The following is a 19,566-nucleotide window of genomic DNA, read 5'->3' as shown; positions in this document are numbered from 1 at the left end:
CTTTAAGATTATGCCCTTTAGTTTTTGATTCTTTCAACAGAAAAAATAATTTCTCTACATCTACCCTATCAAATCCCTTTGCCCTTTTAAAAACCTAGAATAGATTATTCCTCAACCTTATAAAATCAAGGGAATACAAGCCATGTTTATGCAACATGTCCTCATAAATTAACCCTTTATGCCCTGATATTATTTTAGTGAATCTGCTTTCCAAAACTAATATATTTTTCCTGCGTTTCAATCCTAAAATTCGAATACAGGACTCCAGATGGGGTCTCACCAAGCTTCTCTACACTTCCTCACTTTTAAATTTCATCCCCTGAGATAAAGGCCAACATATTATTGGCCTATTTGATTTCTTTGCTATTTATGCATTAGCTTTTGGTGATTTGTGTACATGAACCCGAAATCCCTTTTCTTCTCCACATGTCCTAGCCTCTCACCATTAAGAGCATCTTCTGATTTCTATTTTCCAAATCCAAATGGAGGACCTCAAACTTCCCCATGTTGAACTATATCTGTCATAGTTTTTCACATATAGGGCTGCATTTTGTTCTCAACCCAATGTTGGGTTTTGTGGCAAGGGTTGTGGGGGCGGTGGGGGGCGGGGGGGGGGGAAGGGCTGCTGGAGAATCGGAGCGGCAGCAGCCGCAACGGAACCCGACGCCGGGATTGCCGAGCCCGATCTTCCCAGTGGCGGGGAAGCTCCGTGGCGGCACCTCCGCCACTCTGTGATGCGACCACAGTTAGAATATTTAAAATACCTCTCTGCATACCATGTCATCCACCGCGACCTTCCCATCTGTTCCTGATCTTCAGAACGACGTGCGGCACTCACCCTCCTTCACTTTCCCGTTCAGGAAAAGCTAGCACCATGGAGGAGGGGAAGGGGGTCACCGCTGCATTTTGAGTATAGATGGGGGAAGGGGGTGGTGGGAGGGGTCAATTCTGCATTTAGTGTATACATGGGGCAGGGAATGGGGGCAACTCTGCATTATTTTATGGTTGGTGGGGGGAACAGGAACAACTCTGCATTTTGTCTGCAGGACTGGCAACCTATAAAAATGGTGCCAGCACCTGCTCATTAATCAAGTGACACTGTTCATGGCATTGCCGAGGATACCCCCATCACGTGATTGGGGGACGGGGGGTTGGGTAGTGCGGTGGGCGGCTGCTATCAAGATTTAAAGTGGCCATCTGCCACATAATCGTGGTGGTGCGGGTCCCGTGGGGGACAACTGCCACGTTCCATGCCTGCCGACGCTCCCGGCAGTGGGACAACAAAATCCAACCCATAGTTTTCCCGCGATGACTGCAAAAACTACCGTGGAATCTCCCTGCTCAGCATAGTGGAGAAAGTCTTAGCTTGAGTCGTTTTAAACAGGCTCCAGAAGCTGGCTGAGTGTGTCTACCCTGAGGCACAGTGTGGCTTTCGAGCAGAGAGATCCACCATTGACATGCTGTTCTCTCTTCGCCAGCTACAGAAGAAATGCCGCGAACAACAGATAACCCTCTACGTTGCTTCCATAGATCTCACCAAAGCCTTTGACCTCGTCTGCAGACGTGGTCTCTTCAGACTACTAGCAAAGATCGGATGTCCACCAAAGCTACTAAGTATCATCACCTCATTCCATGACAATATGAAAGGCACAATTCAGCATAGCAGTGCCTTTCCTATCCTGAGTAGTGTGAAACAGGGCTGTGTTCTCGCACCTACACTGTTTGGGATCTTCTTCTCCCTGCTGCTCTCACATGCGTTCAAGTCTTCAGAAGAAGGAATTTTCCTCCACACAAGATCAGGTGGCAGGTTGTTCACCCTTGCCCGTCTAAAAGCGAAGACCAAAGTACGGAAGGTCCTCATCAGGGAACTCCTCTTTGCTGACGATGCTGCATTAACATCCCACACAGAAGAGTGTCTGCAGAGACTCAATGACAGGGTTGCGGCTGCCTGCAACGAATTTGGCCTAAACATCAGCCTCAAGAATACGAACATCATGGGACAGGATGTCAGAAATGCTCCATCCATCAATATTGGTGACCACCCTCTGGAAGTGGTTCAAGAGTTCACCTACCTGGGCTCAACTATCACCAGTAACCTGTCTCTCGATGCAGAAATCAACAAGCGCGTGGGAGTCAGCTGCCAGTGATCGCCAGAGCTGGCGGACAGCCTTAAAGGCGGGGCTAAAGAGTGGCAAGTTGAAGAGACTTAGCAGTTGGCAGGAAAAAAGACAGAAGCGCAAGGAGAGAGCCAACTGTGTAACAGCCCCGACAACCAATTTTATCCGCAGCGCCTGTGGAAGAGTCTGTCACTCTAGAATTGGCCTTTATAGCCACTCCAGGCGCTGCTTCACAAACCACTGACCACCTCCAGGCGCTTACCCATTGTCTCTCGATGGAAGGAGGCCAAAGAAGAAAAGTTTTCCACACTAGGCGATAATTTTAAAATTTTGCTAAGGGACTAAAACAGTAGGATACATCAACAATCGCAGCTTGATAACACAGCAGAAGTCATAGGATATTTTCATTTTCAACACACCATTGTGACTTACCTCACTCATATTCATTTGGTTGCTTTTGGACAATACAATTTCTGGTGTGTCTGGCATAACATGGATCTTGTTCTTGTCTTTATCCCATGCTTGAGTGTATAATTTCTGTCAAAAATTATAAGAATGATTTCCATGACATTAAAAGAAGAAGTGACATAAAAATTCAGAATGAGAAGTAATAGCGCTCGTCTTGAGGGCCTCTTACAAATGGAGCAGTTAGTGGTGCACCTTCCGTCTCAGCATATGGTAGAACATAAATCCCCTGTCACAGTTAGCTCCCATAGAACCACAGAACCATAGAAAAGCTACAGCACAGAAGGAGGCCATTCAGCCCATCGTGCCTGCGTCGGTGACAAAACTAGCTGCCCAATCTAATCCCATTTTCCAGCACCTGGTCCATAGCTTGCAGGTTACAGCATTTCAGGTGCAGGTCCAGGTACCTTTGAAAAAAGTTGAGGGTTTCTGCCTCCACTACCATTCCTGGCAGTGAATTCCAGACTCCCACCACCCTCTGGGTGAAAAGGTTTTTCCCCATGTCTCCTTTAATCCTTCTACCAATTATCTTAAATCTGTACCCCCTGGTAATTGACCTCTCCGCTAGGGGAAACAGGTCCTTCCTGTCTACTCTATCTAGGCCCCTCATAATTTTGTACTCCTCAGTTAAGTTACCCCTCAGCCTCTTTTGTTCTAAGGAAAATAATCCTTGCCTATCCAATCTTTCCTTATTGCTGAAACGTTCAAGCCCTAGCAACATTCTTGTAAATCTCCTCTGTACTCTCTCCAGAACACAGGGCGGCACAGTGGCGCAGTGGTTAGCACCGCAGCCTCACAGCTCCAGGGACCCGGGTTCGATTCCGGGTACTGCCCTGTGTGGAGTTTGCAAGTTCTCCCTGTGCCTGCGTGGGTTTTCTCCGGGTGCTCCGGTTTCCTCCCACAAGCCAAAAGACTTGCAGGTTGATAGGTAAATTGGCCATTATAAATTGTCACTAGTATAGGTAGGTGGTAGGGAAATATAGGGACAGGTGGGGATGTTTGGTAGGAATATGGGATTAGTGTAGGATTAGTATAAATGGGTGGTTGATGTTCGGCACAGACTCGGTGGGCCGAAGGGCCTGTTTCAGTGCTGTATCTCTAATCTAATCTAAACAATTATGTCCTTCCTGTAATGTGGTGACCAGAACTGTATGCAATACTCCAGCTGGGCCTAACCAGCATTTAATACAGTTCCTGCATTGCATCCCTGCTTTTGTATTCTATACCTCAGCCAATAAAGGAAAGCATTCCATATGCTTTCTTCACCACTCTATCTACCTGTCCTGCCACCTTCAGGGACCTGTGGACATGCACTCCAAGGTCTCTCGCTTCTTCTACCCATCTCAATATCTTCCCGTTTATTGTGTATTTCCTTGCTTTGTTTGTCCTCCCCAAATGCATTACCTCCCAATTCTCCAGATTGAATTCCATTTGCCATTTTTCCACCCACTCAACCAAACCATTGATATCTTTCTGGAGTCTATAGATATCCTCCTCACTATCAACTACACGGCCAATTTTTGTGTCATCTTCAAACTTCCCAATCATGCCTCCCATATTTAAGTCCAAATCATTAATATATACCACAAACAGCAAGGGACATAACACTGAGCCCTGTGGAACACCACTTGAAACCACTTTTCATTCGCAAAAACATCCGTTGACTACTACCCTTTGTTTCCTGTCACTGAGCCAATTTTGGATCCAACTTGCCACATTCCCCTGTATCCCATGGGCTTTCATTTTTTGACCAGTCTACCATGTTAAATACCTTACTAAAATCCATGTAGACCACATCCATTGCACTACCCTCATCAATCCTCTTTGCTACTTCCTCAAAAAATGCAATCAAGTTAGTAAGACACGACCTTCCCTTAACAAATCCATGCTGACTATCGCTGATTAATCTGTTGCTTTCTAAGTGGCAGTTTATCCTGTTTTTCAGAATTGATTCTAATAATTTACCCACCACCAAGGTCAGACTGACTGGCCTATAATTATTTGGCCTATCCCTCGCACCCTTTTTAAACAATGGTTCAACGTTCGCAGAGTTCTAATCATCCGATACCTCGCCTCTATCTAGTGAGGATTTGAAGATGATCCTCAGAGCATCTGTTATTTCCTCCCTGGTTTCCTTTAACTACCTGGGATACAATCCATCCGGCCCTGGCCATTTATCCACGTTCAAGGATGTCAGACCCTCTAGTACTTCCTCTCTCATTATGCTTATCATATCTAATATTTCACATGCCTCCTCTTTTACTACAATGTCTGCATCATCCCTCGCCTTTGTGAAGACAGAGACAAAAAACTCATTAGGAACCCTACCCACATCTTCTGCATCCACACATAAGTTGCCTTGTACCTCTCTGATAGGCCCTACCCTTTCCTTAATTATCCTCTTGTTCTTAATGTATTGACAAAATATCTTTGGGTTTTCCTTGATTTTACCTGCCAATAACTTTCATGTCCTTTTTTTTTGCTTTCCTAATTTCCTTAATTTCCTTTCGATGCTCCAGAGGCTTTCTAAAGCATTAATCTTTTTGTGACCATCATGAGCTTTACTTTTCTGCTTTACCTTCTAGATAACCGGGGGCTCTAGATATGGCCATTCCACCCTTTATATTTGAGGAGACATGTCTACACTGTGCCTGTAGAATCTCACTTTTGAATGCCTCCCATTGGTTTGCCACTGAGATCACCTCTCAGCTTCGTAAAATTTGCCTTCCCCTAATTTAGAACTTTTACTCCTGTTTTATCTTTGTCCTTTTCCATGATTATGCTAAAAAATAACTGTATTATGGCCTCTATCTCCAAAATGGTCACCCACTGCTACTTCATCCACTTGCCCAACTTCAGTACCGAAGACTAAATCTAGAATTCCACCCTCTCTCATTGGGCTTGTTACGTGCTGGCTAAAAATGTTCTCTTGAATGCAGTTCAAGAATTTTTTACCCTCTGTGCCCTTCACCCTGTTTGTATTCCAGTTGATATTGGGGCAGTTGAAATCCCCAACTATTATTGCCCTATTGTTTTTGCACTCAGAAATTTGCCTACATATTTGTTCTTCTATCTCCCTCTCACTATTTGGGGGTCAATAGTACACTCCTGGCAGTGTGGCTGCCCCTTTGTTATTTCTGAGGTCAGCCCATATGGCCTCATTTGATGATTCATTTAGCATATCATTCCTCCTCACAGCTGTTATTGATTCCTTAACCAATAATGCTACACCCCCTCCTTTTTTATCCCCCTCTCTATCCCGCCTGAAAACTCTATATATCCAGGGATGTTGAGCTGCCATTCTTGCCCCTCTTTAAGCCAAGTTTCTATTATAGCAATGATATCATGTTGCCATGTGTCGATCTGTGCCCTTAGCTCATCAGCTTTAATTTCCTTTTAGCACTGCCAATTTCCTGTGCTGCACACTTTTTAACCTTTGCTTCTTCTGTCTTTCAGAGTGACTCGCTAATTTTCTGCCTCCTGTTCCCTGCCCTAAAATTGTTCTATCCGAAACGACCCTCAGGTTCCCATCCCCCTCCCAAACTAGTTTAAACCATCCCCAACAGCACTAGCAAACCTTCCTGCAGGATATTCGTCCCTCCCTAGACAAGTTCTGAGCTAACCATGTAGTTCGCGGGGTGGTGGTGGGAATGGAGAGATTCTGTACAGAGCCTAGATACTCCTTCCGAAATTAGGAGAGCACTCAGGTTTAATCATACATCTCCTAGCAACTGATGTGACAACAGCTATGTCTGCCACCCTGGATGATTATGTGAAATATCAGAAGGACAGACTCACCCTTTCCAATCCCACCCCCAGTCCCTCAACCTCTGCCATGAGTGGTCCAGTGGATAAACATAGAAACAGAAAATAGGAGCAGGAGTAGGCCATTCGGCCCTTCGAACCTGCTGCGCCATTCATTATGATCATGGCTGATCATCCAACTCAGTAGCCTGTTCCCGCTTTTGCCCCATACCCTTTGATCCCTTTAGACCCAAGAGCTATATCTATCTCCTTTTCTTGAAAACATACAATGTTTTGGCCTCAACTGCTTTCTGTGGTAGCAAATTCCACAGGCCACTTCCCGGCATAGCATCAAGCCATGCAGACCACCAGGCTCGGGGTCCTATTGCCAGTATCAGGAAAGGTAGTAGTTGGGGCTGTATAGTTGTCTATACATTGCATTCGTCTGTTGCATTCGCCAGAGCTGGCGGGCAGCCATAAAGACAGGGCTAAATTGTGGCGAGTCGAAGAGACTTAGTAGTTGGCAGGAAAAAAGACAGAGGCGCAAGGGGAGAGCCAACTGTGCAACAGCCCCAACAAACAAATTTCTCTGCAGCACCTGTGGAAGAGCCTGTCACTCCAGAATTGGCCTTTATAGCCACTCCAGGCGCTGCTTCACAAACCACTGACCACCTCCAGGCGCGTATCCATTGTCTCTCGAGATAAGGAGGCCCAAAAGAAAGAATAGTTGTCTTAAATACCTGGAGCTAGGAAGGGTAACGAATAAGCTGTTAATTGCTATTCAGGACCCATATTCGAAACATATGAATGCTGGGTGAGAACAGCATCAGGCTTGGCTGTACTGCACCTGAGGATCTCTATCCCCCTAAGGCGAGAGGGGGGCAGAAAACTGGAGATAAGAAACTTAAAAAGTGAATGTCTGCAGAGAAAGAGCTTGGATACCATGCTTTAGCTTGTCCCATAATGCTTACCTTATTCATTATCTGTGCATTACTCTTGGCCAAAACGATTTCAAGAGAATCAGGGATGCTTGTGAATGTTAATGTTTCAGGAAGTTGACGGTATTTCTTCTCACTCGCTATGTCTGTTGCTTTCCTTGCCTTCTCCACATCCAAGGAGCCAAGAGGAATCCAGCCAATGCCTTTAAACCAGGTATTGTAATCCAATTTGTAATTGTTCTGCAGGGAGATATTAAACAGGGTAATTTTGAGTTTAGTAGTAAAAGCACACAGATTTAACTGATTCTTTTATTCGCATTTGATATAATCACTTACTCAAAAAATAATATGCTCAAGATGCCTCAAAAAATAAAATTGACTGAGTGGTAAACTGTTTGCTACATTAAAATTTAACTGGCTGTCAGACCACAGAATCAGAGAATTGTTATAGCACAGAAACAGGCCTTTCGGCCCATCGTGTCTGTGCCGGCCATCAAGCACCTATCTATTCTAATCCCATTTTCCAGCACTTGGCCCGTAGTCTTGTAAGTTATGGTGTTTCAAGTGCTCATCTAAATACTTCTTAAATTTTGTGAGGGTTCCTGACTCTACCACCCCTTCAGGCGTTCCAGATTCCAACCACCCTCTGGGTGAAAAGATTTTTCCTCAAATCCCCTCTAAACCTCCTGACCCTTACCTTAAATCTATGCCCCCTGGTTATCGGCCCCTCCACTAAAGGAAAAGGTTTCTTCCTATCTAATCTATCAATGCCCCTCAGAATTTTGTATACCTCAATCATGTCCCCCCTCAGCCTTCTCTGCTCTAAGGAAAACAACCCTAGCCTTTTCAGTCTATCTTCATTGCTGAAATGCTCCAGCCCAGGCAACATCCTGGTGAACCTCCTCTGCACCCTCTCCAGTGCAATCACATCCTTCCTATAGTGTGGTGACCAGAACTGTACACAGTACTCCAGCTGTGGCCTAACTAGCATTTTATATAGCTCCATCATAACCTCCCTGCTCTTATATTCTATGCCTCGGCTAAGGAAAGTATCCCATATGCCTTCCTAACCACCTTATCTACCTGTGCTGCTGCCTTCAGTGATCTATGGACAAGCATCCCAAGGTCCCTCTGACCTTCTGTACTTCCTAGGGGCGGAAGAACCCTTGCCTTGTTAGTCCTCCCAAATGCATCACCTCACACTTCTCAGGATTAAATTCCGTTTGCCACAGCTCCGCCCATCTTACCAGCCCATCTATATCTTCCTGTAAACTAAGGCTTTCTTCCTCACTATTTACGACACCACCAATTTTCGTGTCATCTGCGAACTTACTGATCATACCTCATATATTCACGTCCAAATCATTAATGTACACTACAAATAGCACGGGTCCCAGCACCAATCCCTGAGGTACACCGCTGGTCACAGGCTTCCACTCGCAGAAACAACCCTCGACCATCACCCTTTGCCTCCTGCCACTCAGCCAATTTTGGATCCAATTTGCCAAATTGCCCTGGATCCCTTCTTAACCAATCTCCCATGCGGGACCTTATCAAAGGTCTTACTGAAGTCCATGTAGACGACATCAACTGCTTTACCCTCAACTAAACATCTCGTCACCTCCTCGAAAAATTCAATCAAGTTATTTAGACACGATCTCCCCCTAACAAAGCCATGCTGACTATTCCTGATTAATCCCTGCCTCTCCAAGTGGAGATTAATCCTGTCCCTCAGAATTTTTTCCAATAGTTTCCCAACCACTAATATTGGACCCACCAGCCTGTAATTACCTGGTTTATCCTTGCTACCCTTCTTGAATAACGGTACCACATTCACTGTCCTCCAGTCCTCTGGTACCTCTCCTGCGGCCAGAGAGGATTTGAAAATTTGTGTCAGAGCCGCTGCTATCTCCTCCCTTGCCTCACATAGCCACCTGACTTCCACCACTCAGCCACCATTTTCTCAAGATTGCAGGCAGAAGTAATGTTTCAGATAAAGAGTCTTTTGGGTTGTGTTTATGTTGTTGATGTTTTCTGGCATCATAAGTATAGAATCATGCAGTGCAGAAAGAGGCCATTCAGTCCATTGTGTCTGTGCTGTTTCTTTGAAAGAGCTAGCCAAGTAGTCTCACTCCCTTACTCTTTCCCCATAGCCTTGCAAATCTTCCCTTTTCAAGAATATATCCAATTCCTTTTGGAAAGGTGGTATTGAATCCGCTTCTATCATTCTTTCAAGCAGTGAATTCCAGATTATAACAACTCGCTGTGTAAAAAGGTTTCTCCTCATCTCCCCTCTGGTTATTTTGTCAATTACCTTAAAATCTGTCTCCTCTGGTTACTGACCCTCCTTATTTACTATATTAAATCCCTTCATAACTTTGGACACCTCTGTTAATGTGAGTACCTGCCCTGCTCTAAGGAGAATAAACCCAGTTTCCCAAGTCTCTCCATATAACTAAAGACCCCTCATCCTTGGTATCATTATAGTAAATCTCCTCTGCACCCTGTCCAAGGCCTTGACATCCTTAATAAAGTACATAATACAGACAAAGGGGACAGTGTATTGACTTCTCCTAGGAGAGACACGGCTGTGAATTTTACTGATTCAACACAGCTTCATTTCTTGTGGTAAAATGAGATTTCTTACATCGCTCTGTATGTCCATCATGTTTTTGGACAGCGCCACACTCATAGCATCTGGCAGATACGTGTAGTTGTGGATCAGATTCTTGTAGTTGCTGTTGCTGGCTATTTCCTGGGACTTCTTGGCAGAAGTAATATTGAGCATGTCCAGCGGTGTGTGATACTTGGTCTTGCTCTTTTCATAGTCTTTCTTGTATTCACGTTCAGACTGCATCTTGGCCACATGCATGGAATGGACCAGCTTTGGGTCATCTTGGAGGCTGCGGAAGCCAACGTGTTTACCCTTTTCCTTCTCATAGGCCTCTTTGTATCTATACTGTAATGATAACGTTTGTGGGAGAAAATTAATACCACAACTGTATCAGTTTTAGAGGTGTTAATACATAATAGTGTGAGCTCTTATTGTTGTATCTCATGTTAATTAAAATAATTATCCTTCTTAATTATACACTTTCTTCAGTGGAATGACAGCACAAATAATCAAGTTTTTTTCTGCATACATTTAGTTGTGTTTCAAACAGGTTCTGTATCAGGAATCATTCAGTGCAGAAGGAAGACGTCCTGTATTCCAGCACAGAAACATACCATCCAACTGCTTTTTCCCAAATGAGCCACTTGGACTAATCCCACTCTCTTGCTTGCTCCCCATAACTTTAATGTTCCTCTTTTTTGGAGCTATTATCTGACTTTCTTGGAAAATAATTTATTAATTCTTCTTCAGCAGCAGTTTATGACCGAGAATTGGAAATTTGAGCTATTTTCTGTGCAAATGAATCTTTTCTAATCTCCCTTTTCATTCTTTTTGATTTTATTTTAAATTTTATCCACTCATTATCACCTTGCTGAACAACGGAAATTATCACCTCGATTTTGAAACTGTCAGCATTCACCATCACTACTTCATCAAGAATGATAACTGCCCTTGAACTGAGTGGCTTGCTAGGCCATTTCAGAGGGCATTTTAGGAGTCAACCACATTGCTGTGGGTCTGGAGTCACATGTAGGCCAGACCAGGTAAGGACAAGAACACAAGAAATAGGAGAAGAAGGGCCATATGGCCCATTGAGCCTGCACCGCCATTCAATACAATCATGGCTGATCTTGGGCTTCAATTCCACTTTCCTGCCTGCTCCCCAAATCTCTTGATTTCCTGCGAGACCAAAAATCTATCTATCTCTCCCAGCCTTAAATGTATTCAATGATGCAGCAGCTACAACCCTCTGGGTTCCAAAGATTCACAACCATTTGACTGAAGTAATTTCTCCTCATCTCAGTCCTGAATGATTGACCCCTTATCCTGAGACTGTGTCCCCGTGTTCTAGATTCTCTGACCAATGGGAATAATGTCTGAGCTTCTACCTTATCAAGCCCTTTCAGAATCTTGCATGTCTCAATGATATCGTCTCTCATTCTAAACTCCAGAGAAGAAAGGCCCAATTTACTCAGCCTCTCACCATAGGACAACCCCCTCATCCCTGGGACCAATTTAGTAAATCTTTGCTGCACTGCAGTGCAAGTATATCCTTTCTTTAATGTGGAGACCAAAACTGTACACAGTATTCCAGGTGTGGTCTCACCAAAGCCCTGTACAATTTTAGTAAGACTTTTTTATTCCTGTACTCCAGTCCCCTTGCAATAAAGGCCAACAAGGACAGCAGATTTCATTCCCTAAAGGACATTAGTGAACCAGATGGTTTTGACAATCGACAATGTTTTCATGGTCACCATTAGACTAGCTTTTAATTCCAGATTTATTAATTGAATTCTACTTTCACCGTCTGCTGTGGTGGGATTTAAACCCATGACCCCAGAGCTCTGGATTACTAGTCTAGTGACATTCCCACTACACCACCCCTTACCTGGCTAACTCCCTTCAATATTTTAAACACCTCAGTGGGATCCTTTAAGGTTCATCTTTAGAGAATGTAATCCATTTAAAACCAGCTCTCACTATAGCTAAGCCTCTTAGTCCCAGGTATCATTCTGGAATACCATTGCTGTTCTCCTTCCTAGGCCAGTATATTCTTCTTCAGGTGAAGTGCTCAAAGTTAAACATAATGTTCAAGTGCCCCACATAATTGCAGTATTAATTCCTTGCCTTTATATGATTTGCCTCTTAAGATGAAGCACATGATACCATGAGGAATTTTGATTGCTTTTTGCCTCTGCGAGCTAACCTTTATTGATTTACATACCCAAACCACAAAGTCCCCCTTCCCCTAAGCTACTCCATTGTGTTCCCATCTTCCATTCTTATGTCTTCAGCTGTACAACTACCTCAAGTTGCATAAACTGCATCTACCATCAACCTTCCCACTTGATTAATATTTCTTTGTCCTTTTGTAATTTTCTGTTTTCTGCTTCACAATTCATTACAGTATAAGCTGCAAATTTGGGCATACTTTCCTCTATACCCAATTCCAGATAATTTCCCCAACACCAATCCCTGTGGAATACAAATTGTCAGTGTTTGCTAATTCAGCAATTTTCCTTTTATCTCATGTCTGCTTTCTACCTCCCAATCAATATCCTATCCATGGTATTAAGGTTCTTTCAATTCCATGTACTTTAATTTTAGCTGGTGAGATGCCTTCTGAAAATCTATTTATAGGGCATTGATTGATTCTCTCTACCTACAATGTCAGTCACTCCAGCAAAGAACTCTTTACATGAATTAGATTTAAGAAACATAAAATGAATTTACTCACATTACTTGCAATGTTTCTTGAAGCTTTGGCTGCGATAATTGGAATGGCATCTGCCCGCACATCATGACCTTTAGCTATAGTCTTGTGCCAGGCTTGCTTATAGCGTTGCTTGAAAAGAAAACAGGAAGAATAATTTTAGGATGGACTGGGGTCCAACTTTGGAAGATTGTGCATTAAACATTATCAACTTTCTAAACACAAACTGAAAAGGCATTCATGTGGCATTCTTATCAAGTAATACCCAAAATGACAGCACATTATGGAGATCTAAAAACAGTTGCTTAAGAATTGATCTGTCATAGTATTTCACATTGATTGTAAACTGTACTAAATTCCAGTCTTGTTATTAAAACCACATGAGATCAGAGCACATCTGGATGAGCTGAAACTTGGAAATCCAGAACCATGTAAAGCAAATAGGAAAACTGTAGCCATCAACGCACCAAGGCTCCTTCAACAGCATCTTCCAAACCTGCGATCTCTACCACCTAGAAGGACAAGGGCAATAGATGCATGGGAACACCACCACCTGCAAGTTCCCATCCAAGTCACACACCATTCTGACTTGGAACTATATCGCCTTTCCTTCACTGTCGCTGGGTCAAAATGCTGGAACTCCCTTCCTAACAGCACTGTGGGTGTACCTACCCCACATGGACTGCAGCGGTTCAAAAAGGCAGCTCACCACCACCCTCTCAAGGGCAATTAGGAATGGGCAATAAATGCTGTCCTAGCCAGCGACGCACACATCCGATGAACGAATTTTTTTAAAAAATCACTGAGAAAAATATGATGTGGGAGTGGTGGCCACTGCTGGGACTGCAGCCCAGCTGACACCATGGAGCCAGGACCTCAGGTAAGTTGGGTTTGCCTCACCAGGGGGGTGGTTGGTCGTGGCAGCAAGGCAAGGGTAGTCGTTTGGGGGGAGGGAGGTGTCTTGGGTCCCGGGGGTGGGTTGGGAGGCGAGGGCGGCCCTCAATTGGGCACCCTGTGCCCGACTACCATGGCAACCCCCCTGGCATGCAGAAAGGCACGCCCGCTTGCCATGGGTAAAATACCCATGGAGGCGGGTGAGGGCCCTTAAGTGGCCATATAAGGGCCTCGATTGGTCTGGGGTGGGCGGACGGGCGGGCTATTTCCCCTGTTCCCCCACCCCCCGTCGAGTGCCATAAGGTTGGCTGGAGGCAGGAGCGGGTTGCGAAGGCCCCATGGACCTTCCCACTGAATTTTACGTGCCCCCATTCCACCATCCGATCCGCTGGGGCAGCATAAATTTTGGCCAATTCACTCTGTTTCTCTCTCCACAGATGCTGCCAGACCTGCTGTGTATTTCCAGCACTTTCTGTTTTTATTTCAGATTTCCAGCATCCGCAGTATTTTGCTTTTATTACCTAAACTAATCCTATTGTTTTGCCCTCTTCATATAGCCTTATAAATCTCTCCTCCTTCGAAAGTACTTCATTGGCTGTAAAGTGCCTTGGAATGCCCTGAGATCATGAAATTGCATGTTTTTTCTTTTCTATTTTCTAATATTTATCCAGGTTTCCCTTAAAGAATCTAATTGGGTAGATTTTCATCTTCACCACCTGGGTGGTAATCCAATAGAGTGGATCACTACCTGTTATAGGACCTTCTTGGTTTTCATTCTATTAATTCCAATGGATTGAAGATCAAGTGGTTTCTATAATGGCAGACAATGTGTTTCATTACATTCCTGCCCAGGCAACGAAGACAATGATCTCTGCCTCAACCATTCCCCAAAGCATTCCAAGCTCCAACAACTCTTTACATAAAGGAATTTCTCATAACCCCTCTCCTCACTTCCTTACTGACAAAGAGATAGTCAAACAATTTGGATGGACTCCTCTGGAATTCTGTTGATGGCTGTGGCAGTGGATGTCAACTCTCCACATGCAGTCAAGCAGGGATTGGAGCAATTCTTGTCTGGGGTAGAGATCACATCATATAGAAGGCAAGTGGATTAAGAGATAAGGAACTCGTGATCTTGTGGACTGGTCTAGTGATGGCGTGAGGGGGAGCAGAAAGCAATTATCTATTTTTTTCACACTTATTGGCTCTGATGTTTTCTCGCATTTTCTGCCTCTCCCAAAGGACTACTTGACTGGGCCAGGGTGCGGTGCACAGGATAGGAAGTGTTTAGACATGATGCTTCATGTGGATGAACCAACTGGTCTTCCCCTGAACGTCAGTTTTATATGTTTATTCTCGTATTAAGAAGTTTGGCTGGCCATTGGTATTTCTTAGAATACTTTTATTCATGAAAATACCAAAAGCATGATTATAGTTAACAAGTTAACTTCTGGGTAAAATAAATTCTAATAATGGCATTTTCATTATTAACACCCAAGTTATGGACCTGCTCATTCAGATGCAAGGCCAATATGTTCTAAGCTTTCTTTCTGAAGGACAATTTGACTATTTCTATCAATTGACTATTTTGATATTGTGATAGAGTCTGCAGTCTGCAAGACCAGTGGAAGACTGTTGACCAGATAACTTGTTGAATTCTGATAGGTACACTGACTCTGGTTTCAAAGCTTGTTTTTTTGAGATAGTCCCTAACTTAAAAGTGAAACAAAAAACTTCATGGTTCTAGGGAGACAGAACTGGTTGAAACCAGATAAGATACAGGGTCATTTGACCAGAGGCATGTGACGAGAATTATCCAAGCTGAGGTTACAGGATTGCAGAGTTCAAGCAGGCTGCAGGCAATGACTGCAGTTTTTTTGGCGGACAAGCTGCAAAGAGTTGAAGCTGATTCTGGGAGCTAGTCATTGGCAAATACGCGTTGCAGCAGCTGCTTTCAGTGACTTAAAGAAATACTGGTGGATCCACATCATCAAGACTGTCATGAGCAGAGTTGAGGAGGCTCGGGAGCAGAGCACCATTTTTGGTGGAGAATGAATCTGTGGAGTTTGGGATTACAGGGGAACTGCTGTCGGAAGAAAATTGATGACTGCATCTTGGAGGACAGGAGCTGGAAAACTATCTGAAGAAGTTCAGACCTTTGAAGGACTTTGTGGCTGTAACTGGTACCATATATGCTGAGTGGACTGCCCAGTAAATCCACAAGATCTATCTTTGTTGTATCTGATAATTAATGTGTAATCTGTAAAATATATATATTGACCATGATTTGTCTTTTATTTCATGTTTAATTTATGCTGATTTTAGTTTGATTGTTAAAGTAAACAATTATAAAATTGAAATCTTGACCTTTTTTATTTATTGGGGCCATTTGGTAAATTTGGTTCTTTTGGATTGTTTATCTCCACAGGGATCATGATATTTATAGCAAATAGGTGACAGGATTCATAGAATAATGGAGATCTAACCATTATAGAAAGGCTGTATTTCAATGTCGTGGTTCCATTTACTGTGGTAAACTTTACCCTTCCACTGCTGGGTATCTGTTTTAAATCTCTTTTTCACTTCATGATGCATATTTACTCAGTTTTATTTTCTTACATACATCAGCAATGGTTATCAAATGAGATGCCAACTATCAGGTTCTTCATGCCACATGATGCTATTCATGCTGAAGGAGTGCCATTACTGCAGGTTTATTGAGCAATAATGCACAGCTGACTAGCAATGTAATATGGAAATATTCAAGTGATCTATTACAATGTAATCCTTACTAAGTAATACCTTTGCTTCCCTGAGTACTTACGTCACTTAAATTTTGAGCATTGACCTTCGCTTGCAGGAACGGTGGATAATCAGGGGCAAGGGTATACTTGTGTTTCACCTCTTCGCCGGACTTTTTGTAGTTCAACTGAAAGCAAAGGTGGGAAAATTATTAGCATTTGAATGAAAGCTAACAGACACCCTGGCTGGAATTTTACACTGTGGTGGTGGCTCCGCCCACCGACTGAAAAGTCATGGGCGAGCCCGCCTCAGCTGCGCCTGGAAGCCACACTGCAATTTTGGCCTCAGTCAGGACTTCTCTGAGGCAAGAAGTCCCACCTCCAAGACCTGCTGGCCAATCAGCGGACTGGCAGTTTTTCAGTCCCAGCGGTGCCACCGAGAGCAGTGGCTAGTGCTGGGACTGTGCCCAGCAAGAAGAGGACGATGGACGTTGCCCTTCAGAAAGATAAGTGGAGTTCAAGCCTTGCTGGGATCAATCAGCTGGGCCCTAGCGAGGGGTGTGGGAGTCAGAGAGCAGGGCCAGGGGGCAGTTTTAGAGGATGGCCCATGCTGCTGGGGGGAGCTCTCTGTGGGGCATCCCAGTGATAAATCAAAGGACTCACAAGTGTAACTTGGGAATCCATTATTTGTCAATTCTCCCTCATGCTAAAAGAAACTTTCAGATGAGCTTTTGACAAATACATGTTTTAAGTTTATTATTGATCAACAACCACACTGACTGAGAACTTTTACTTGAGAGTCAAAGTGCCAATCAGAATGTTTATTCTCAACTTGATAAAATCTTAAATGGCATATTCAATTTTTAAATGTTCACCTTATGATTTTTCACCAATTTGCTGCAGTAGAAACTGAGCATAAGGATATTAAACAGAAAGTTAGCCATCAATTTATTACAATGCCTAATAAATGTGTTGTTAAAACACTGGTCTTCTTTTGCAAGATCAAGACTACACCTTCTTCTGGCAGGGTAGGGATCCTGAAGAACCAAGACAGCATGGAGTGGGCTTTGCCTTCAGAAACCCTTTGCTCAGCACGATAGAGCCACCCTCAAATGGCTCGAAACGCATACTGTCCATCCGACTGCTCACCACCTCTGGTCCAGTCCACCTACTCAGCATCTATGCTCCAAAACTCTGCTCCCCACCTGAAGCTAAAGACCAGTTCTACGAGGAACTCCATAATATCATTAGTAGCATCCCCAATACCGAACATCTGTTCCTGCTGGGGGACTTTAATGCCGGGGTTGGGGCCGACCATGACTCATGGCCCTCCTGTCTTGGGCGCTATGGGATTGGAAGGATGAAAGAGAATGGACAGAGACTGCATGAGTTGTGTACCTATCATAACCTCTGCATCACCAACTCATCCAACTCACCCCCAGCGAGTAACATCCGTAGCACTTAAAGCAGCCAGAAGCGCTGCACAAAGAACAGCCCGGCGCTGTGCAAATGGCTACTGGCAGCACCTATGCAGTTATATTCAGCTGGCCTCTGACACCAGAAACATCAGAGGAATGTATGATGGCATTAAGAGAGCTTTTGGGCCAACCATCAAGAATATCGCCCCCCCTCAAGTCTAAATCAGGGGACACGATCACTGATCAACGCAAGCAAATGGACCACTGGGTGGAGCACTACCTAGAACTGTACTCCAGGGAAAATGTTGTCACTGAGTCCGCCCTCAATGCAGCCCAGTCTCTACCAGTCATGGATGAGCTGGACATACAGCCAACAAAATCGGAACTCAGTGATGCCATTGATTCTCTAGCCAGCGGGAAGGACGGCATTACCCCTGAAATAATCAAGAGTGCCAAGCCTGCTATACTTTCAGCACTCTACGAACTGTTTTGCCTGTGCTGGGACGAGGGAGCAGTACCACAGGACATGCGCGATGCCAATATCATCGCCCTCTATAAGAACAAGGGTGACCGCAGTGACTGCAATAACTACCGTGGAATCTCCCTGCTCAGCACAGTGGGGAAAGTCTTCGCTCGAGTGGCTTTAAACAGGCTCCAGAAGCTGGCTGAGCATGTCTACCCTGAGGCACAGTGTGGCTTTCGAGCAGAGAGATCCACCATTGACATGCTGTTCTCCCTTCGCCAGCTACAGGAGAAATGCCGTGAACAACAGATGCCCCTCTACATTGCTTTCATTGATTTCGCCAAAGCCTTTGACCTCGTCAGCAGACGTGGCCTCTTCAGACTACGAGAAAAGATCCTATGTCCACCAAAGCTACTAAGTATCATCACCTCATTCCATGACAATATGAAAGGCACAATTCAGCATAGTGGCGCCTCATCAGACGCCTTTCCTATCTTGAGTGGCGTAAAACAGTGCTGTGTTCTCGCACCTACACTGTTTGGGATCTTCTTCTCACTGCTCTTCTCACATGCATTCAAGTCTTCAGAAGAAGGAATTTTCCTCCACACAAGATCAGATGGCAGGTTGTTCAACCTTGCCCGTCTAAGAGCGAAGACCAAAGCACGGAAATTCCTCATCAGGGAACTCCTCTTTGCTGCCAATGCTGCATTAACATCCCACACTGAACAGTGTCTGCAGAGACTCATCGACAGGATTGCGGCTGCCTGCAACGAATTTTGCCTTACCATCAGCCTCAAGAAAACGAACATCATGGGACGAGACATCAGAAATGCTCCATCCATCAATATCGGCAACCACGCTCTGGAAGTGGTTCAAGAGTTCACCTACCTAGGCTCAACTATCACCAGTAACCTGTCTCTCAATGCAGAAATCAACAAGCGCATGGGAAAGGCTTCCACTGCTATGTCCAGACTGGCCAAGAGTGTGGGAAAATGGCGCACTGACATGGAACACAAAAGTCCGAGTGTATCAAGCCTGTGTTCTCAGTACCTTGCTCTACGGCAGCGAGGCCTGGACAACGTATTTCAGCCAAGAGCGACGTCTCAATTCATTCCTTCTTCGCTGCCTCCGGAGAATCCTTGACATCAGGTGGCAGGACCGTATCTCCAACACAGAAGTCCTCGAGGCGGCCAACATCCCCAGCATATACACCCTACTGAGCCAGCAGTGCTTGAGATGGCTTGGCCATGTGAGGCGCATGGAAGATGGCAGGATCCCCAAGGACACATTGTACAGCGAGCTCGTCACTGGTATCAGACCCACCGGCCGTCCATGTTTCCACTTTAAAGATGTCTGCAAACGTGACATGAAGTCCCGTGACATTGATCACAAGTCGTCGGAGTCAGTTGCCAGTGATAGCCAGAGCTGGCAGGCAGCCATAAAGGCGGGGCTAAAGTGT

The 19,566-nt window shown here is 44.5% G+C and overlaps 1 protein-coding gene across 1 annotated transcript in view; it reads right to left on the bottom strand.

Annotated features, from left to right (window-relative positions):
* neb (nebulin) overlaps nucleotides 1–19,566 on the bottom strand; it is a 361,674-nt gene that overhangs the window by 264,049 nt on the left and 78,059 nt on the right. The window contains exons 34-38 of the mRNA XM_068036260.1: nucleotides 16,310–16,414; nucleotides 12,616–12,723; nucleotides 9,912–10,223; nucleotides 7,298–7,504; nucleotides 2,550–2,654 (exon numbers count right to left, since the gene is read on the bottom strand). Coding sequence (XP_067892361.1) covers nucleotides 2,550–2,654; nucleotides 7,298–7,504; nucleotides 9,912–10,223; nucleotides 12,616–12,723; nucleotides 16,310–16,414 — 837 coding nt within the window. The remainder of the gene's footprint in view (nucleotides 1–2,549; nucleotides 2,655–7,297; nucleotides 7,505–9,911; nucleotides 10,224–12,615; nucleotides 12,724–16,309; nucleotides 16,415–19,566) is intronic.

The sequence above is a fragment of the Heterodontus francisci genome, chromosome 7, assembly GCF_036365525.1.
Source record: "Heterodontus francisci isolate sHetFra1 chromosome 7, sHetFra1.hap1, whole genome shotgun sequence".
NCBI classification, from domain to species: domain Eukaryota; kingdom Metazoa; phylum Chordata; class Chondrichthyes; order Heterodontiformes; family Heterodontidae; genus Heterodontus; species Heterodontus francisci.
Note: the sequence above shows the minus strand (reverse complement) of the source record. Positions and strands in the feature narration are given on the sequence as shown.